The sequence below is a fragment of the Vipera ursinii genome (genome assembly GCF_947247035.1).
Source record: "Vipera ursinii genome assembly, chromosome: 1".
In the NCBI taxonomy this organism is placed as follows: Eukaryota; Metazoa; Chordata; class Lepidosauria; order Squamata; family Viperidae; genus Vipera; species Vipera ursinii.
In genome coordinates this window covers 257,241,653-257,260,593 of record NC_139512.1, presented here as the reverse complement: position 1 = coordinate 257,260,593, position 18,941 = coordinate 257,241,653, and the positions used below count along the sequence as shown (strand labels likewise).

The 18,941-nt window shown below is 41.8% G+C and overlaps 1 protein-coding gene across 1 annotated transcript; it reads left to right on the top strand.

The window, feature by feature from the left end:
• Positions 1-502: 502 nt before the first annotated feature.
• LOC310632758 (amine sulfotransferase-like) lies at positions 503-17,305 on the top strand (the record flags this gene model as incomplete). Its single annotated transcript, XM_083350177.1, has 6 exons — positions 503-860; positions 2,564-2,772; positions 5,790-5,916; positions 11,643-11,737; positions 15,246-15,426; positions 17,112-17,305. The coding sequence occupies exons 1-6, from the start codon at positions 716-718 to the stop codon at positions 17,303-17,305; spliced, it is 951 nt and encodes a 316-aa protein (XP_083206303.1). The 5' UTR covers positions 503-715.
• Positions 17,306-18,941: the final 1,636 nt, after the last annotated feature.

The window sequence follows — 18,941 nt, the reverse complement described above, 5'->3', positions numbered from 1 at the left end:
AAAACAGTATAGAAAAATTAAAATGTTAAACTTAAATGGTACAATTATTATTTTTTTTAAATTACAACATTTTTCAAGAATAATTGCACCCTGTTAAAAAAAATTTGACAAAGGCAAAGGGAGGTCTTTCTTTGTTTTTTCTTGAAAACATTTGTTGGATGAGAAGCAAAATGTTTTCAAAGAAAAAAAACTAAGGAACTCCATTTGCCTTTTGAACAGCACCTTTGGGACAACCATCATGATTTAGAAACTCCATGGACATTACACTAAGAAAATAAACACTGGGTTTTCTAAATTACATGATCTCCTAGAACATTTTTAACATCAGTCTCCACTAAATTCTGCAGAACACTTTAAAATTCCTCTTTCCAACATGATATTTTTATTACTTTTTGTTAAATTAAGTTCAAAACGTTTCTCCGTCTCCTGGGAATATATAAGAGCTATAAAAATTTCATCTTCCTTGTTTTTCTCTTGATAACATTGTAGACTTTAAATGTAATGTTTTGACTTCCCATTTTAACAGTTGTAGAAAAAATATCTGAATTTTTCCAGTTTGTTTTCTCTTGGGGATCATCGCTGAAGAAGGCTACCAAGTGTGAATTATTGAAACAAAGGGCTTATATAAAGTGAGAGATCTCAACACTCTGTTTATGCTGGTAGCATTAAGGAGGGGGAAAAACTCTAATTTCTCTTTTATTGCAGCCCTGTTATTATGGAAAAAGCAGTATATTCAGAATTATTCAACTATAAAGGATGCAATATGTCAAAAGAATTAGTGAAACTTGACTTTCTTGAGTCAGTAGAAGATTTTGAAGTCAGGGACAGTGATATATTCATAGTCACTTATCCAAAATCTGGTAAGAATTCTGCAATATGATATGAGAAATGTATATTTGAATTTCATACTGTAACTAAACTTTCTCTTTGGGAAGTTTCACTCTGCCCCTCTTTATGTTCTAAGTAACCCTTCTTGTTGGAAATCATTCTGCAATTATAAAAAGTTAATAGATCTGCTAAAAAAGCTTTTTAAAATAAAATAAAATAAATAAATCTGGAATTAATAGAGCTAAGTGTATCTCAGTAATCCTCCATGTTGGTATCCTTTTCTGAGCAAGGGAATTCTGCATAATAAGGATCTTGTTCACAGCATGCTTTGAAAGTATTGCAGCCAAGTAAGGATCCCCTTACTTGGAAACCCCACCCAGAAAGAAAATATTTAAGTCTTTCTTCCCCTGCTTTGACCCAAGAGAAAGAAGGAACTTTTTCTATACTACAGCTTGGTGCTCTTTACTATTCACCCCATCACTTCCTCCATACTCTGACTCACATCTATCACCTCGAAAAAAAGAGGTCATGATAGCTACCTTTTTCTTTTGTATCCAAGGGCTTTTTAGACAGAAGAATTTCAAGAATAGTTTTTCTGAAAACGATTTTCTCTGGTTTGGGTTTTTTTGAAAGGAGAGGTAGGGAAAAATGCTGGATTCCATCCAAGCAGGAGATGGACCTTTCTCATGCCACATTTCTAACTTGTGAATAGATATATTGCACTGATTATGTTGATTTAGTTTGGAATTTTGTGCATGTGATTGTAGCCTTTGTTAGTTTCTCTCTTCATAAATACATGCCTTTATTTTGGAACTTGGTCTGTATCATTCAAACCAGGCATTTCTTATTAAAGCCTTACTCACAGAACAGACCTCATTGACTGCATGGTTCTCCCTCCCCACCTTTGATTTTTTAAGAATTTGGAGAATTCTGTATGCTGTGGCTTTGACAGAACAATTTTCAAGCTCCTTTCTGTCTGAAGAGCTCTAAAGCTAAGAAGAAGGAAAAGAATGTATCTATGTAAAACCATGAGGTTGCACTTCAGTAATGCCACCTGCCATTCTCCTTCCTTCCTTCCTTCCTTCCTTCCTTCCTTCCTTCCTTCCTTCCTTCCTTCCTTCCTTCCTTCCTTCCTTCCTTCCTTCCTTCCTTCCTCAATGAGGACCCCTTGGAAGAAGAGGTCTATAAGTAGCAAAAAACCAATACCTCTATTATTAAATGAATTCCTCCCTATTTCTAAAAGGGACAAACGTAAAGCCTAGAGTTTAGAATTTAGTGCATATGGAGACATAGGTTTGATATCCTAAAACTCCCAATCCAGAACTTCAGAACCATAGACTACTTCATACAACTCACAGTATAATCAATACTATTCTTGCTTACTTTAAGACATTTCTAAATATCAAATGGGACATTTCTAGATTTTAATGAGTTTTCTCTCTAGGTGATGCATGAGTATGTCATAAGTTACATTCTATTTCTGTGATGAGGAGAATCCCAGAATTCACTTAAAAATAAGTCTGACAGCATAGAATATGGTTGAAATTATAGTAAGTTTATTCTGCTCACAGATCCTATATGAATTATTCCACCCTTGGTCTTAATTGATTTCTACACTTGAAATCAGACCAAACTCAAGTTATTTCTTCTCTTACTGATACAACCTTGGTGATATACATAATGTGATACCTAGATAATTTCCTGAAGTTTAAAACAAGTTGATTTTCACTTTTAGGAACTATCTGGACCCTGAATATTCTATGCTTGATTTTGTATGAAGGCCATCGGAATGGAACAGAAAATATGCCCATACCACGTCGATGTCCATCCATAGAATACAACATATACAATGTGGATATCAGCCAGCTGCCATCACCTCGTGTCCTCATTTCACATATGCCATATTACCTACTTCCCAAAAAACTGAGGGCCAAAAAGGGAAAAGTAGGCCAATCTTGTTACTCTATTCTAACTATAATAATGAGTTAGCTGAAAAATACAAGGAATGTATATATATATATATATATATATATATATATATATATATATATATATATATATATATATATATATATATATATATGCAGCCTGGGATCAGCTGAGCCGCACTCAGAAGTCGCACTCAGAAACGCTGATCCCGGGCTCCTGCCCAGCTCACATGCTTGCGGAAAAGAGGCTGCTTGCTAAGCGAACTGGGCAGGAGCCTGGGATCAGCGTTTCTGAGCGCGACTTCTGAGCACGGCTCAGCTGATCCCAGGCTGCTGCCCAGCTCACTTGCTTGCAGAAAAGAGGCTGCTTGCTAAGTGACATAGAGGGAGAGAAGGAAAGAAAGGAAGGAAAGAAGGAAGGAAGGGACAATGGGAGAGATGGAAGACACCCATCCCAGTCCCACTCCCCTCCACCAGAGATCCACAGATTTCCCCCCCCCCACAGGCACCCTGCAACCTGAGTGATGAGCTGGCCACGCCCCCCCAGGCCATTGATCACATGACCCTGGCACACTGAATGTTATAAGTATGAATCAGTTGCCAAGCATCCTAATGTAAATCACATGACCCTGGGGATGCTGCAACAGTCATACGTTTGAAAAATGGTCATAATTCACTTTTTTCAGTGCTGTTGTAACTTTGAACAGTCACTAAACGAATTGTTGTAAGTCAAGGACTACCTGTACTTTTTTATTTTTTCCTCTTTTTTTTTGGTTAAGTTTTTGACACCTTGCTGGGCGACTGGTGGTACTCAGATATTGCCTTATCCTGAAAGTGGTACAATGGGTGAAAAGGTTGAAGAGCCCTGCACTAGAGAACAGATTATAGGAGAAAAAGTACTGTAATAAAGCAGTATTAACCTTTATCTAGGTGAGAAAAAAAGCCAGAAGTGCACACAAATTCTTAAAAGACAAAACTTCTAAGCTTTATAGTGAAGCATAAATTGGTTGGGGGTCATACCCATTCTTTCTCAAGGTACTGAGTCATTAAGGATTTAATTATTTTAAGTGATGGCCCTGCCTGAACTGTTTGGAAATGAAATTTCACAAATGATTTTTCATGCTTGTTTTTAATGATAACCTACACAAAAAATGGCATAATTTACAATTGGAGCAGAAAAATTCCATTTTGCTATACATCAAATGATAAACCAAAACCAAATAAGAAAAAAAAGACATAGGTGATATAGGAACAGAGTTCACAAACAGATGAATATCTACTAAATGAACATTGAATGCAAGAGAAATCTATCCCTGTCATAAACCAAAGTGGGAATAAAAACAGAAGCAAGGCAATAGCTCTCAGGAACAAGAATTATCACTACCCAATGAGAAGTCTAAGGAAGAAGTATCCCTGTCAAGAGATGCTGAGAGAAAGTTAGAGTTCAAGGAAAGGCAAGTGGAAGGCATCAAAGCTTTTGAAGGCTTTTCAGGAGCCATCAGGCTAGAGCAGACATGTCAAACTTGCAAAATCACGTGACGTCGTGTGATGTATCAGAGCTTTTTCTCCATTGCCAGCAATAGAGTGGGCACGGTTTCCTGATGATGTGTCTGGCCCGTGGGGTGACAATTTGACACCCCTGGGCTAGAGCCTTCATAGAGTCCCTTGGGCTGTCCTCAAATGTGGTTTCTTGATCAAGCTGTATGTTTATAGCACTGAAATACAAGATTTAGTAAAACCATACTGGTAATATTGCATCCAGATTTGGACCCCACAATATGAAAAAGATGTTGAGACTCTAGAAAGAGTGCAGAGAAGAGCAATAAAGATGATTAGGGGGCTGGAGGTTAAAACATATGAAAAACTGCTGCAGGAACTGGTTGTGTCTAGTCTAGTGAAGAGAAGGACTAAGAAGACTAAGAACAAGGTAGCAGTGTCCTAATATTTGAGGGGCTGCCACAGACGGGGTCAACCTATTCTCCAAAGAACCTGAAGGCAGGACAAGAAGCAATGGATAGAAATTGATCAAGGAGAGAAGCAACCTAGAACTAAGAAGAAATTTCCTGACAGTTAGACCAATTAATCAGTAGAATAACTTGCTTCCAGAAGTTGTGGGTGCTCCAACATTGGAGGTTTTTAAGAAGAGACTGGACAACCATTTGTCTGAAATGGTATAGGGCAGGGGTAGGCAACCTTGGCTCTTTTATGACTCGTGGACTTCAATTCCCAGAATCCTGGGAGTTGAAGTCCAAAGTCATAAAAGAGCCAAGGTTACCTACCTCTGGTATAGGGTCTCCTGCTTGAGCAGAAGGTTGGACTAGAAGACCTCCAATGTCCCTTCCAGTTCTGTTAAGACCTTTTCCCTTATTCTCTGCAGAAAGCAAGATAAAGTGCAGATCTTTAACAGAACAAGATGATGAAACAGTATTTAGCAATTTGCCTTTTTTTAAAAAAAGATTGTTTTTTACCTAAATGAAAAATCTTGACATAAACACAAGACAACTTTGAGTTAATTGTGGGATCCTTGGTGCTCTCTAAGTTTGGTTGTTTTCTTGCAGACATTTCATTACCCAACTGGGTAACATCCTGAGTGCTAGAAAGGAGTGGAGTTTGCCCACTTTATGTAGAAGTGGCTTGCCCTGTCAGTGTTGCTAGGACTGTTCTTGGTAGTTCCTCAGTTAGGCTGTTGTTTACTGTAAACAACAGTGTGATTGTTTGTCTAAGTTGGTGGTTCCTTGATTAGGGTATTATTTATTGTTTCATTGCTAATATAGCCAATTACTCTATAGCCAATTACTATATCTCAGTGTACTGTAATTCGTGACATGATAGTGAGAATAAAACGTGGGGGCAGTGAAATGTACTTTATATCAGGAAAAGAGAAAGATTTAAATAATTTTATAAGAGGAAAAAAGAAAGATTTATATAATTTTATAAGAACATTTTTCAATGTACTTTAGAACGTATCCTCAGTTTATTACAAATAAATGTATTTACAGTATTACAGATTACATATAATATATATTCTTGCAGGTTATTTACGTGTACCGAAATCCAAAAGATATTTTAGTGTCCTATTTTCATTATCACAACTCATTCCAAGGAATTGAAAATGCAACTAATTTGGAGGAATACATGCAAGATTTTTTATCTGGAAACGGTAAGATGGAAATAAAATCTTTAATTACCACAACACTGTCAAAAAGGGCTAGTGTGCTAGTGTGTCTCCCTGGAGTTATTGAAAGCAACAACACTCAGTTTGAAGCATTTCAGCAATAAGAGACAACTGTAGACTTAATGAATCCAAAGTGTCCTCACCCTCCAGTGGGGCACCAGGCTAAATCTCATTTGCACAGTTGCTTCTCATTGTTTTGTGTGGGGGGAAAATGAAACATCCAGGAACCACCACCTCTCTCTATTAAAATAAAATCCATGTCAGCCAACATAGCAATAAGAATCTATGTTCACTAGAGGAAATGTAGGTAAACAGTAATGGTGTGAACTTGGCCAGAAACAATTGGCTTGGATGAATGAAAACAATCCCAACTGAATCATTCTTTAACTCAAGGCTATAACTGTAATTGTCTTCACTGCCATGTATTTTAGTCAGCCTCTCTTGAACACAAATGAGTCTGGATGTTAATAAACCTTCCTCGCTCTGAATTCTGCATGTGGGCCTTTTCGTTTATGTTTATCAGCAAATTGTGGGGAAGAAAGACAACCATGCTTTTTTTTAGGTTCTGAAAACTAAAATAGGCAATCCCTTCTGGTGTGGCTGAAGCCAAAAGCAGCCACCCCTGTCACAGACTGAAAAAGTGAGCCTCTCCTTAAGTTGCTATCTTGACAGCAAAGAAAAGTTTCCTTCTCACAGCAAGCAAAAGTTTCTGAAAAGTGGAGTGTATTCCATTCTGTCAGATGCTAGCCATTTTGAACCTTACTTACAAAGCAAACAGTAAGGTATTTTCCTTGTGGACAAAGATGCAAAGCATGAACAGTTTCCAAGTTTGCTAGTATAATGTATTGGCCACAACTGCTTAAAATCACTTGCCTACATTGCTTTATTGTTTAACGGTTGCTGTTACTGAAAGTCAGACTGGCTGTCTCCAAACTGATAATGAGGTTTGGGTGGGAAACTGTTACTTTAAATCTATTAGCTGCCGCCTAGAGGCTAACTGTATAAATAGCTGTGCAGCAGCCTTTAGGGCTGCTTCTGTTCTGAGTTAATAAACTTGTTTGCTGTTTCAACACTCTGCCTCATTCAATGCCTAACAAACCGAAGATACAACAGTGGCAATGAGGATGGGATGTGCTGCTTCATCGTGAGAGCCTGAAGTCACTAGGGGGTGAGGCCAGCACAAAGCCTGGCAGGAACTATGTCCCCCCACCGCTCTGTCTGCCAGCAAGCCACGCTGGAGACCACTTCACCCTAAGTATCCATCCTAGGGCCAACACAGAAGCCAGCAGCGCAAGGCATTGTGAGCAAGAAACAAAAGCAACTCAACATGGCAAAAGTAGGAAAGCTCGAAGAATTCAATGTAACACATCCGGAGAGATGGGCGTACCACATTTCCCATGTAGAAAACTACTTCCGCACCAACCAGGTTGACGAAGATGGATTGAAGACTGCGACACTCCTTTGCATGTGCAGTCCTGCCACCTTCAACATTGCAGAGAACCTGGTTGCCCCGGCACCAATTGAGTCGGTCACCTACATGGACTTGAAGAAAAAGCTCTGAGACCACTTCAAGCTCAAATTATCTGTTATAGCATGGAGGCACACTTTTGAGCAGCAGGAGCAACAGCCCAGCGAGTCTGCAGCAGAATTTATTGCTGCTCTTCATCAAGCATCCCGACTCTGCAATTTTGCAGATTTGGAGGAGAAATTACGAGACTGTTTAGTCTGCAGACTCCGGAATCAAGAGCTCCAACAAAAACTGTTCGCCTAGGAGACTGTCTCGCTACAGGAGGCCTTGGAAGAGGTCATGGCAGTCGAAGCTGCCAGAGGGGCCGTTAAAGCATTGCAGCCCTCCAAAAGCACACCAAGCACTGAAGCCATCCAGCACGAGGACGCCGAGCGGATGGAAGACACCGACTCAGACTACAATGACGATAAGCTACGGAAGCACCCAGAGAAGGGACAGTGGCCAGCTGAGAAGGCAGTTCCGTTCCTTAGATGCATGGGCTGCAGAATGCCGATTCCGAACAGCAACGTGCTGTGGTAAACCAGGCCACATTGCCACCAGAGGGACCGTCCACAAGAAGATTCATTCAGGAGAGGTACTGGGCCCCTTGGTCAACACTGAGTAGGATTCTGCTCCAGCCGAAGGAGCGTGTTACGCACTGGTGCCCATCACCCCCTTAAGCAGACGCTTAGACTCCAGGTCAAGCTTCAGGGAGTTCCATGCAAAATGAAGCTGGACACAGGCTCAGCCATGTCCATCATTTCACAACGAACATTCAGGCACATATGCCATCACAACAAGAGATGGGCCTAAGTCTGGCCATCTAATCTACTGCTCACAGACTTCTAAAACTCCCGAGTGGTGGTCAAAGATGAAGCCACCCTTATGGTGCAGTTCAAGGGTTTTGAGGGTCCACTAGATGTCATAGTAGTGGAAGGCCAATGCAGAAGCCTCATAGGGCTCGATTGGTTTGATGCATTGGGCATTCAAGCAACCGGCATTCACCAGACACAAGCAGCAGACATGTCTGCAGTCTGCCAAGAATTCGCAGATTTTTTCATTTCAAGCCTAGGGGAGTACATGGGTCCTCCAATTGCCTTCAAGCTTGATCCCATGGTAACGCCAATATGGATCAAGCCTCATCAAGTGTCTTTCCCTTTAAAACCCAAAATCAACACAGGATAAGCTGGTTAGTCAGGGGGTATTGCAGCCCATAGACAGTGGGTTGTGGGAGACCCCCATAGTAATGCCACTTAAGGCCAATGGAGAAGTGCACATATGTGCTGACTGTAAGTGCACCATCAACAGGGCACTTCAACAGCACACGTAACCAGTGCCAGTTTTCAGCCATATTTTGGTATCATTGCAAGGAGGCCGCCTGTTCGCTAAATTAGATTTGGCATAGGCCTACCAACAACTGCCTGTGGATGAGGCCACAGCAGTAGCCCAAATCATTGTCATCCATCGGGGGGCCTTCATGTTTAAGTGCCTTCAATTTGGGGTGAGTGTAGCCCCTGGGCTTTTCCAGGGAGTGATTTAGCGCACGCTCAAGGGCATTGCAGGGGTATGCCCCCATTTCGATGATATCCTCATAGCAGGGGAATCAGTGGAGATTTTCGGCTGAACAGTTTAAAGCCGTCCTTCATTGGTTCCGTGATGTGGGAGTAAAATTAAAAAAAAGAAGTATAAGATTGGGGTAGATTCAACCACGTTTCTTGGTTTCCGCATTGATGCCGCAGGCATTCATCTGGTGGACTCCAAGCTAAATAGCTTATGGGAGGCAGACTCCCATCGCTTACTACTCTAGGACCCTGTCATCCACAAAGCACAACTACGCGTAAATTGACAAGGAGGCTCTGGCCATTGTGGCCAGAATAAAAAAGTTCCATGACTACTTGTATGGCTGCCAGTTCACGGTCTTCACAGACCACAAGCCACTTCTAGGGTTGTTCACTATGAACAAACAAACACCTCAGATTCTGTCTCCTCGAATGCTGAGGTGGTCTATGTTCCTTTCAGCCTACAGCTACAGGCTGATTCACAAACTGGGCTGGGAAATGGGCCATGCAGACAGCCTTAGCAAGTTACCCCTGCCACACATAGAGCCAGATCCCGCTACAGCTGCACACATCTTAGCTATACAGGACTTGCCAGAGTCTCCCCTTCATTCTGGAGATGTGGCTGGTGAGACAGCCGCTGACAAAATGCTTAGCCGTGTGTTAAACTGGGTGCACACAGGATGGCCAGATAAATGTCCAGGGCCAGAATTTCAGAGTTTTTACACAAGGATAGATGAGCTCTCAGCTCATAAAGGTTGCATTCTTTGGAGGAGTCAGTCATAGTCCCGAGCTCTTTAAGGCCCAGAGTTTTAGAGTCTCTGCACGAAGGACATCCAGGAATAGTCTGGATGAAGGCACACATGAGGAGCTACCTTTGGTGGCCAGGGCTAGATAAAGCTATTGAGGCCCAAGTACACGGCTGCTACACTTGCCAGCAATCTTGGCCCGAGATCCCGCAAGCCCCTGTCCACCGAGGGGAGGACACACACACACCGTGGTCAAGAATCCACATTGATTTTGCTGGGCCCTTTTAGGGACAGCTGTACCTGATTGTGGTGGATAGTCATTCCAAATGGTTAGAGGTCGCACCAGTTCCAACTATGACTACTGCCAGGACCCATCCAGGAACTGTGCAGGATGTTTGCAACACAATGACTTCCAGATGTGTTAGTCTCAGACAATGGGGCTTAATTTACCGCTGCAGAATTTCAGTCCTTCCTCAGGGCTAATTTAATAAGGCACACCATTTCGGCTCCCTTTCACCCAGCCTCAAAGGGTCAAGTGGAACGCATGGTCCGACTGGCCAAGGAATCCCTGAAGTGGATCATCACAGGGGACTGGCACCACAGACTGGCAGACTTCTTACTCTGCCAATGCACAACTCCCTGCATTGCCACGGGCAGAAGCCCAGCCGAACTCAGATGGGGCCGACGCTTAATCACTAAACTGGATTGGCTGCACCCTGACCGAGTTGCCTTGGACACAGCACAGCCAAAGCCACTGTGGAATTTGCAAGTTGGTGACCGGGTTTGGGCCTGGAACTACAGGCAAGGGGCTTTGTGGGTGGTAGCTGTGGTTGTTAAGGTGTCAGGGCCACTCTCACACGATGTGGTCCTGGAAGATGGGTGAGTCATTTGCTGGCACATTGACCAACTGCGTCGGAGGCTAGAGAACCAGTTACTGGCTCAGGACTCTCAAAAGGGCCATCCACAGGGGCAGCATGACAGCAGCCCAACAGAGGAGCTTGCACACTCTGACAGGACTCTCAGCCAAGGAGATGGGGGAATGGTTGTAGGTGAGTATTCTCTGGACACACAGCCTGTATCCACTGAGAAGAACCAGCAAACAGCCCTGAGCGCCATCCCGGTAGACCTTGCTTTACAACTGGACTTTGGTTTGGACCTACTAGAACAGACCAGCCAAAGGGACTCGAGTCAACCTGAATCTGCTGGGCCTCAGAGTCCTGGTCTACCCAGCTTGGCAGGCGAGTGGGTAGACTGGGGGACCCCAGCAACCCCTAGATGTTCAGTACAGTCATGAAGGCCGCCTAACTATTTGCAGGACTATGTCAAGCATTTGAGAGTATGAGCTATCTAGAGGGAAGGGGTGTAATGTGTTGGCTTCAACTGCTGAAATCAGTTGCACAATGTGTGACGTTAATTGCTGTACTTAAGTGAAGGATTGCTTAATGGTGTCTGTTACTGCAACCCAGACTCTCTGTCTCCAGGCTGTTAATTATGTTTGGGGCAGGAAATTGTTACTTTAAACCTATTGGTTGCCACCTAGAGGTGAACTGTATATATAGCTGTTAAGCAGCCTCTAGGGCAGCTTCTGTTGTTAGTGAATAAACATGCTTGCTGTTTCACCGCTCGGCCTTGTCAATGCCTAACCGAACTAAGAACATAACAGTAGCACTTAGCAATTTTTTCCATTTCCAAAGACAGGGCCTTCAAAGAGTTCTTATTCTAATTTTATAATGCATGCTGCTTAAAAAGAAGTGATCCTCAAAATCATTATGAATTACTGACATTGGCTTTGTGTATAAAATATTTAAAAAAGAAATATTTTCCTCATAGCTCATGTGAGGAATCATAATTAACTTAAGCATTACCACTCTTATTTCCATTCTCTGCTTGAACCAACAGTTGCTAGCAGTTTGGTCTTCGATCATATGAAAGGCTGGTATACACATCAAAATGAATTTAATATTCTCATCCTGTGCTATGAGGAAATAATGCAGGTGAGACTATTCACTTCTTTTCTCCTCTTACTCTTTGCTCAAGGTCGGTAGGATTTAGGTGATAGGCCTCGACAAGTAGAGATGCAGGTAAGGGCAGAGTTTATTTTTATCTATGGCTGAATGTTTGTGAATGTTCTGAACATTCTAACTTTTCCATTTCCAACTCTTCCAAGAAGAGTTTGGATTCTACATAAACTATTCCAGTGAGTTTGCCAAGAATTTGAAAATCTCTGTTTGTGCAACTAAGCAAAACTAGAGCTGATTCAGCAGGGCTTTCCCCCCCTGAAAGTGTGTAGAGAAGGGACACGGTTTTGTTCTGAAGCTTTTGGACAGATCAAGTTCCGGAAGAGGAGATACAGCAACAACACACCATTCTTCTATCCCTATTCTCTTCCCATCCTTCTTTAAGGGTTTGACAAGGGAACTATCCGTCAAGCTAGCAAACAACTTTTCAAATTCCACAAAAAGTGCAATAACTTTATTTTATATGAAATAAACTATGATTGACTGTGGCATTGCTATTAGAGGCATGGGGTAAATTGGTGCATTTGATAATTTAGAACATATGTAAATAAAGTGGTATAGCATTGAATTATGGATTTTTTTACCCAAGTGTGGAACTTTTTCTTAAGAGTGCTAAGGGAATAGTACAAGGTTGAGTGGGGAGTAAGACAAAGCAACATCCCTTTGAGCTGTTTAATATATTTGTATTAAATATGTTTAAGGAATTTTGTGAAATTTATAATGCATACTAACATAATGGAGGTTAATCAGTAGTTTAATCATTGAAGTACACAGACAAAATCCATATAGTACAGAGGTCACCCTAACAGATATGATGGGTTACCTAATCTATTAGGAAAGGCTGGTAGCCAGACCTAAAGGGAACAATTATTGTGACCCTCCACATGATTGCATTGATTTTGGGTAATCCTAGGGTAGACATGTCAAACACAAGGCCCGGGGGCCGGATGCGGCCTGTGAAGTGGTTTCATGTGGCCTGCGAAGCCATCCTGGAAACAGTGAGGGAACGGCCCCCACTGCCTTGGCCCTGGCCCAGAGACCCTCCTTCTGCCAGAGACCCTCAGATCTGTCCCACTCCTGCCCAGGCCCCCATAGGCATCCTTGATGCGAACGATGTAGAGCTGGCCACGCCCACCCAGTAGGCCATACGCACTCTAGCCACGCCCACCCAGTAGGCCACGCCCACCCTGGCCATACCCACCCCGGCCCCCTGAGGGCAACCGCAATGCTGATGCGGCCCTCAATGAAATTGAGTTTGACACCCCTGCCCTAGGGCATGACAGTATTGAACCTTCTTTTGACTGCTTTTGACTGCTAATATAGATTTTTGTGTGTGTTGAGTTTTAACATTAAACTTAAACATGTGTGTGTGGAGGGGAGGGGAACTCATAGTAGATTCACAGAATTAAAAAAACAATAAATAAATAAAACCAAATAATTTTATATAAGAAAAGAACAGATATACCCTAAGGCAGGAGGGCACAACATAGAACCTGCCAAGCAGCCTTTGCTGCCTGTTGACACTTTTTAAAAAGTAAATCAATTGACTGCTGCCCCAGAAGACATGCTTTTGAGTGACTCCAATGCTCTGCTAGCTGACAAACAGCTGATCAGTATTCCTTTGCGGTCAACAGTGATTTTTAATTGATCCATGTGGTCTCTTCTCCTCTATAAGTTATGCAGCAGTTTACCACAACACTTTCCCACATCATTCCCCACATAAAGGGGAGTGCTTAATCCAAGCCTAAAGAGCCAAGTGTTTGGAGTTCACTTCAAAGCAGAAGAAGTTAAGAAGAGCTGAATTTCCAAGAGGATGGTGGTTCAGGGTGCAAATACTATGATAAAAAAGGCCAGCTTCCCTAGTCCTGCCAGATGACATTGCTTGTTCAACAAGTCCCAAAGAGCCAGCTCTGTCTAATCACACAGCATAGGCACTGCAAGAGATTGAGGGTCTCTCAAATACCTGGGTCAAGTAAGGTTTTGTGGGTAATACCAGTAGCCCGAATTATACTTGGGAACTTATCAGTAACCAATGCAGCTGATGAAACTGTGGTGTTACATGGTAACAAGGCCTGTTCATTAATGCTTCCACAACTGCAACCCCATGTAGAGTATGTTGCAATCCACAAGGTGATCAAAGCATGAGTGATGGAAGGAGAGGGCCAGTAACTACTTTACCACATGGATTTTGATTGTTTACTTTGATGGTGTCACTGATTAACCCTTATAATGTTCCCATTATAAGTTAGTACATAGGATAACTACTTTTCTGATGATATTCATAGGGATGTGAACATTCCTATACTTAGGTATGTAGACAATGCATACATACGTAGATAACGCCATGTTGTTGGATAATAACTCAAATGATTCTCATTGATTGCTGGAAGAAATGTAGAATGAGAAATATTGATTTGAAAATGAATATAAATATGGATTGAATCCTTAAAACTCTTTGAAATATTTGAATCCATGTAATTAGCAGAATTCAACTAAAGAGCAGAAAAAAAATTAAAATGCACAAATGCTGATAGGTATAAAGGTAGGAGATATTATGGTACACTGACAAGAAGGAATATTTGTCAAAGAACAAAATGAAAATGACTGCATATAAGAGCATGCTCTGCTCACTTTGTTAAAAGGAATTGAGATTGGGTCAGGAGAAATATAAAAAGTTGAATGGAACTGTAAATAGGTGATGAAACACCTATAGGTGATGAGTTAGCATTAAGATTTAATAAGTGCTGAATAAATTGGATTAAATATTAATGAGAGTAATATATACGGTAGTTTAGTTTTAACCATCGTTCTATTTCTTTTTCTCCTGCTTGCCTTATTCCTTTTGTGTGCTTTGCATAACATTGCTTGTTCCCAAAAGGAAAAAAACACCATGATGGGAATGGATGTATATTGATTGATTGGTTAGTTGGTTTATATAGTGCCCAACTCACTGTAACATTTCTAGATGAATAACATAAGATATAAAACATAATACAGAGCTGAAAATACATTAATAAAACCTATAATTATTGATCTGGAAAAAAGATATAGAAATCTGTATTCGTCTATTAGAAAACTACCAAGAAAGCATTAAGATAACACTAAGCCTATTAGGATAGAGAAAAAAACAGCAGAGTATCATATAACATGTCCCCATTATATAGATACATGTGTGTGTGTGCATGTGTTTACATCTACGGTATGTATGTAAGTACATATAGTAATTTACACACACATAACTTGTTTCATCTGAAATTGATGAAGATGTAATGGGAAGTGTTTGTTGTCCAGGATCTCCATCCTTTTCATTTCCACTGGTGTTTTATTTGCATAAAGAAATGTTACTTTTTTAACCTTTAATGCTATTTTATATAGTGCTTTCACCCAGAAATCAATCCCATGCAGTTCAGTGGAGCTTACTCCAAATTAAGGGTATAGAAGATTCCTGTAGAAATATTCCAAAAGCCAATACTTCTTCTTCCAGGACCTTAGAGGCACAGTACTTCAAATATGCAAATTTGTTGGAAAAGAGCTGAGCAGCCAGGAAGTAGACAAAGTTGTGGAGATGTCTACATTAAAGAATATGAAAGCTGATCCTAGGGCAAATTATGTGAAAATGTATGAAGAATGTTTTGGACTACCAAACGTTAAGCATATACGCAAAGGTAATATTGACAGAAGAAAATCAAAACTTTGGTATTTTTCTCTCTTGCTGCTAACCATGGGACTAAATTGTTTCAGAATCCACTTCTTTTTCTCTTGTGTCCTCAAGACTTCTTGTCCCCAACGTATACCTGAGGTAGCTCTGTATCATCCTTAGCTAAAGTGCTCCAGTATTCAACGAACATTTATATTAGTTTACCGTGAGGAGAGGGAAATTCTGCACTCACATTATTCCTGGGGTTGGGATTAGCTCAGCTACCATTGGTCACTGGAGAGGACATGGTGTCGATTTTCCAGGCCTTGCAGGGCCATTCTGGTTTGGGTAGAGAAGAGTCCAGTTCTTTTTGAGGAGGCTTTCCCCCTGGATCTTCCAGATCTTGAGATGTAGCTTTAAAAGGGGGCTGAACCAGGCTGAGAGGTTGTATTGGTGGAAAGAAAGAGAGAGGGAAAGAAATGGGGGGGAGAGAGGGGGGGGAATATGGTGCTCCTGCAGCTTGAGAAATAGCTGGCTTTTCTCTGCCGTGGCCTCCCCACCCCCCCGTGAGGGGATTCCCTGCTCCTTCAGAAGGGCAGCTTTTTATTTAGTTTGATTCCACCTTTATTACTTTATAAGTAAGTCAAGGCAGCAAACATACGTGATACTTTTTCCTCCTCTTCTCCACACAACAACAGCCCTGTGAGGTGGGTTGGGCTGAGATACAGTGAGTGGCCCAAAGTCACCCAGCCCTTTCATGTTGCTGCAGAGAGCAACTCTATTGGACCTTTTAGGTATTAACAGAGCCCAACAGTTGACAGGTTGCCTCAAAATTCTCCCTCATGAGACAAGTCACTGTGAGTGAAAGAAAACCAGCTCAAATATTTGAATACCGGCATTAACCCTTTAATATTTCTTGCTAATTTAGAGGATCTATTACAGGTCATCCTCATTAACTGAACACAACTGGAACTGGCAACTCTGCTTTTAAATGCTGTTAAACTGAAGAATCACACAAACATGACTGACATACAATTTTACAGCTTTTAAATCCTAACAGTTCCTAAACGAGGCATTTTGAATTCAGCACAGGATAAATAAATCCCCAATTAGTTTGTCGTCCAGTAGGCTGAAACAGTCTTTTCAGATCTTATTTCACATACCATTACTGGGTTCTGATGTGGGCATTCATAGAACTGTTTGGGCCATGCTAAGGTATGCAGTCCCATGGCCTTTATATAAATAGAAATATTGCTTCCAGATCCAATAATGCAGTAAGAGTCCATTCTGTGACCCCTTGTGCAAGAACTGATTGTTCTTGTTAAGCAAAGAACCATTTAATTTTAATCATGCTTATGTTATATATCCTCTTTCTGCTGAAAAATTGTCCAAACTAATGTATTACTATAAAAATCTCAGTTGTGACTATTGCTGAGTCCAAAACCTACACTTTTACTTACTGCCTGATGAATAAATTTGCTATGAGAGAATAAAGGTAGCAGTTGGATATTGTGGGAAGAGGAAGACAAAATGGTGGTTCCAGAATTGTACTAGATACATAGGGCCAAAAAGATGATCAGCACTGGCAGTCGTGGGACAATCATGGTGGGCAAGTCTGTGAGGATTCAGCATCAATGCTGGGGCTCTTTTCAGGAGAACACACTACAGACTAGGATCGATAATTGATTCTTCAATCTGCTCCTTTTTCATCAGGAACTGTAGGAGACTGGAAGAATATTATGACAGTATCACAAAGTGAACGGTTTGACGAAATTCTTGAGGCACATATGAAGGATATATCACTCAAATTCATCTGGGATATAAAGGAAATACAATCTACTCAGAATGGGAAGCTGCAGGAACCTCTCCAGGAGGAAGCAGAGAAGAAATGTCCAACACAACCATAATACGTATATGTAGTTTAAGCTGTTACAGTACACCTATGCATTTTCTATATGTACCGTACATGTTTATGTGTATTGTGTCCACACTGCTTTCTGCTCAGTGTCCTTTCCTGCTTAATGGAGCAACCTTAAAAAGCATGGCTTTTGGAAACACCATCTTTTTCAAAATATTGAAAACATCCTATAATTTATCACCACAAATGGTTCAAGATATACCAGAGTGATTTCATAAATATTTTCCAATATAAATGATGAGGTCCAACAATGTGTCCTGCCATTCTGTTGGAGGGGGAGGAAGGTCGGCATTTTTGGGGTGCTTTTGCTGCATGCTTGGGAAATAGAGAGGCAGAGATGTGGCAGACTCCCTCCCAGCTGGTTCCAGACAGGTTTGAAGGCCGTCACGCCCTGAGAGTGATCTGTTATTTGCCTTGCACCTCAGCGTTATCAAACCATCTTCTTGGTTGCCAGTGGACTGGTCAGGGTGGTTGGGATTGGGGAAAATGAAAGAATTGCTTTGTGCTTTGTGTGGGACTTTCAGAGTCTGTCTGACTCTATTGCAATCACTTTCTCTCAGTAAAAATTCTTTTGATTCAACTCAGTGGCTTCAGGAGTCTTATTTCTTGAGGGACTAGCTGGGGCAGGTCCTTACATTAGGGGGAATCTGCAAAATCAGTCAACCCGGAGAGGCGTAGAGCCCTACTGTGGGTACCAGGCACAAGATGTCAGCTCAAGACGGCAACTAGGAGGAAGCTGTGTGCTGGGGGAATCCAGGACTCCCGCCGGAACTGACCTCTCTGAGTGGAAGTTGGGAGCCTGGGTGACTCATTGAGACCCAGGTGGTCCATAGGCATCAGAAAGAAGGTTGACTAAGAAGGAAGGGCCAATTGGGTGAACCTCACCCACGTTAGTCACAGTGCCCGACGACAGGAGCAGCAACTGGAGCTGAAAGAGCTCGAGGATGAGGGAGAAGGTGGAGAGCCTGACCACACAGACCTACTGATGGAGCAAGCTATAAGATTCATGATGATTGCCTTCCAAACCCTAAGGTGTGCAAATCCCATGCCAAAGGTGCTGTCAGCGAGGTCTGTCAAACCTAAGGGGAGGACAGCCAAGGGAGAGCATCACCGTTAAACACCACGGTATGGGCGCCTCCCCATTTGCAACACTCACGCCTGCGCAGGCCCATTTGCATTTGCGCATGTGCTTGCACATGGCTGTTTGCATGTGTGCATGAAATCACGTGCAGCCCATTTGTGCACACGTGTACAGGGCTCATTTTTGTGTGTGCATGCACACAACCTATTTGCACACATGCAAATAGTGGTGCCTATCTCCCTTTCTGGGTTGCCAAATCAAAAAGGTTGGAGACCTATGGTCTAGACTACCATGAAGAGTTGCCAATTTGCAACTATCTGTTTCTGCATATCATTCACAAACCTTTCATCCTCATTTTTAGCAGCAACAGTTCTCTTACATGGGTTTGTTCTCTTACACAGCCTCTTCCATATCTCATGCCACCAAGTATTCTTTTTCACATTTCCCACATCTAGACACACATGTCATTCACACTTTGTAACCATTTTTTATATCTCGTCATCCACAGATATAGACATCTACTATGTATTATGGCTTTGAAATA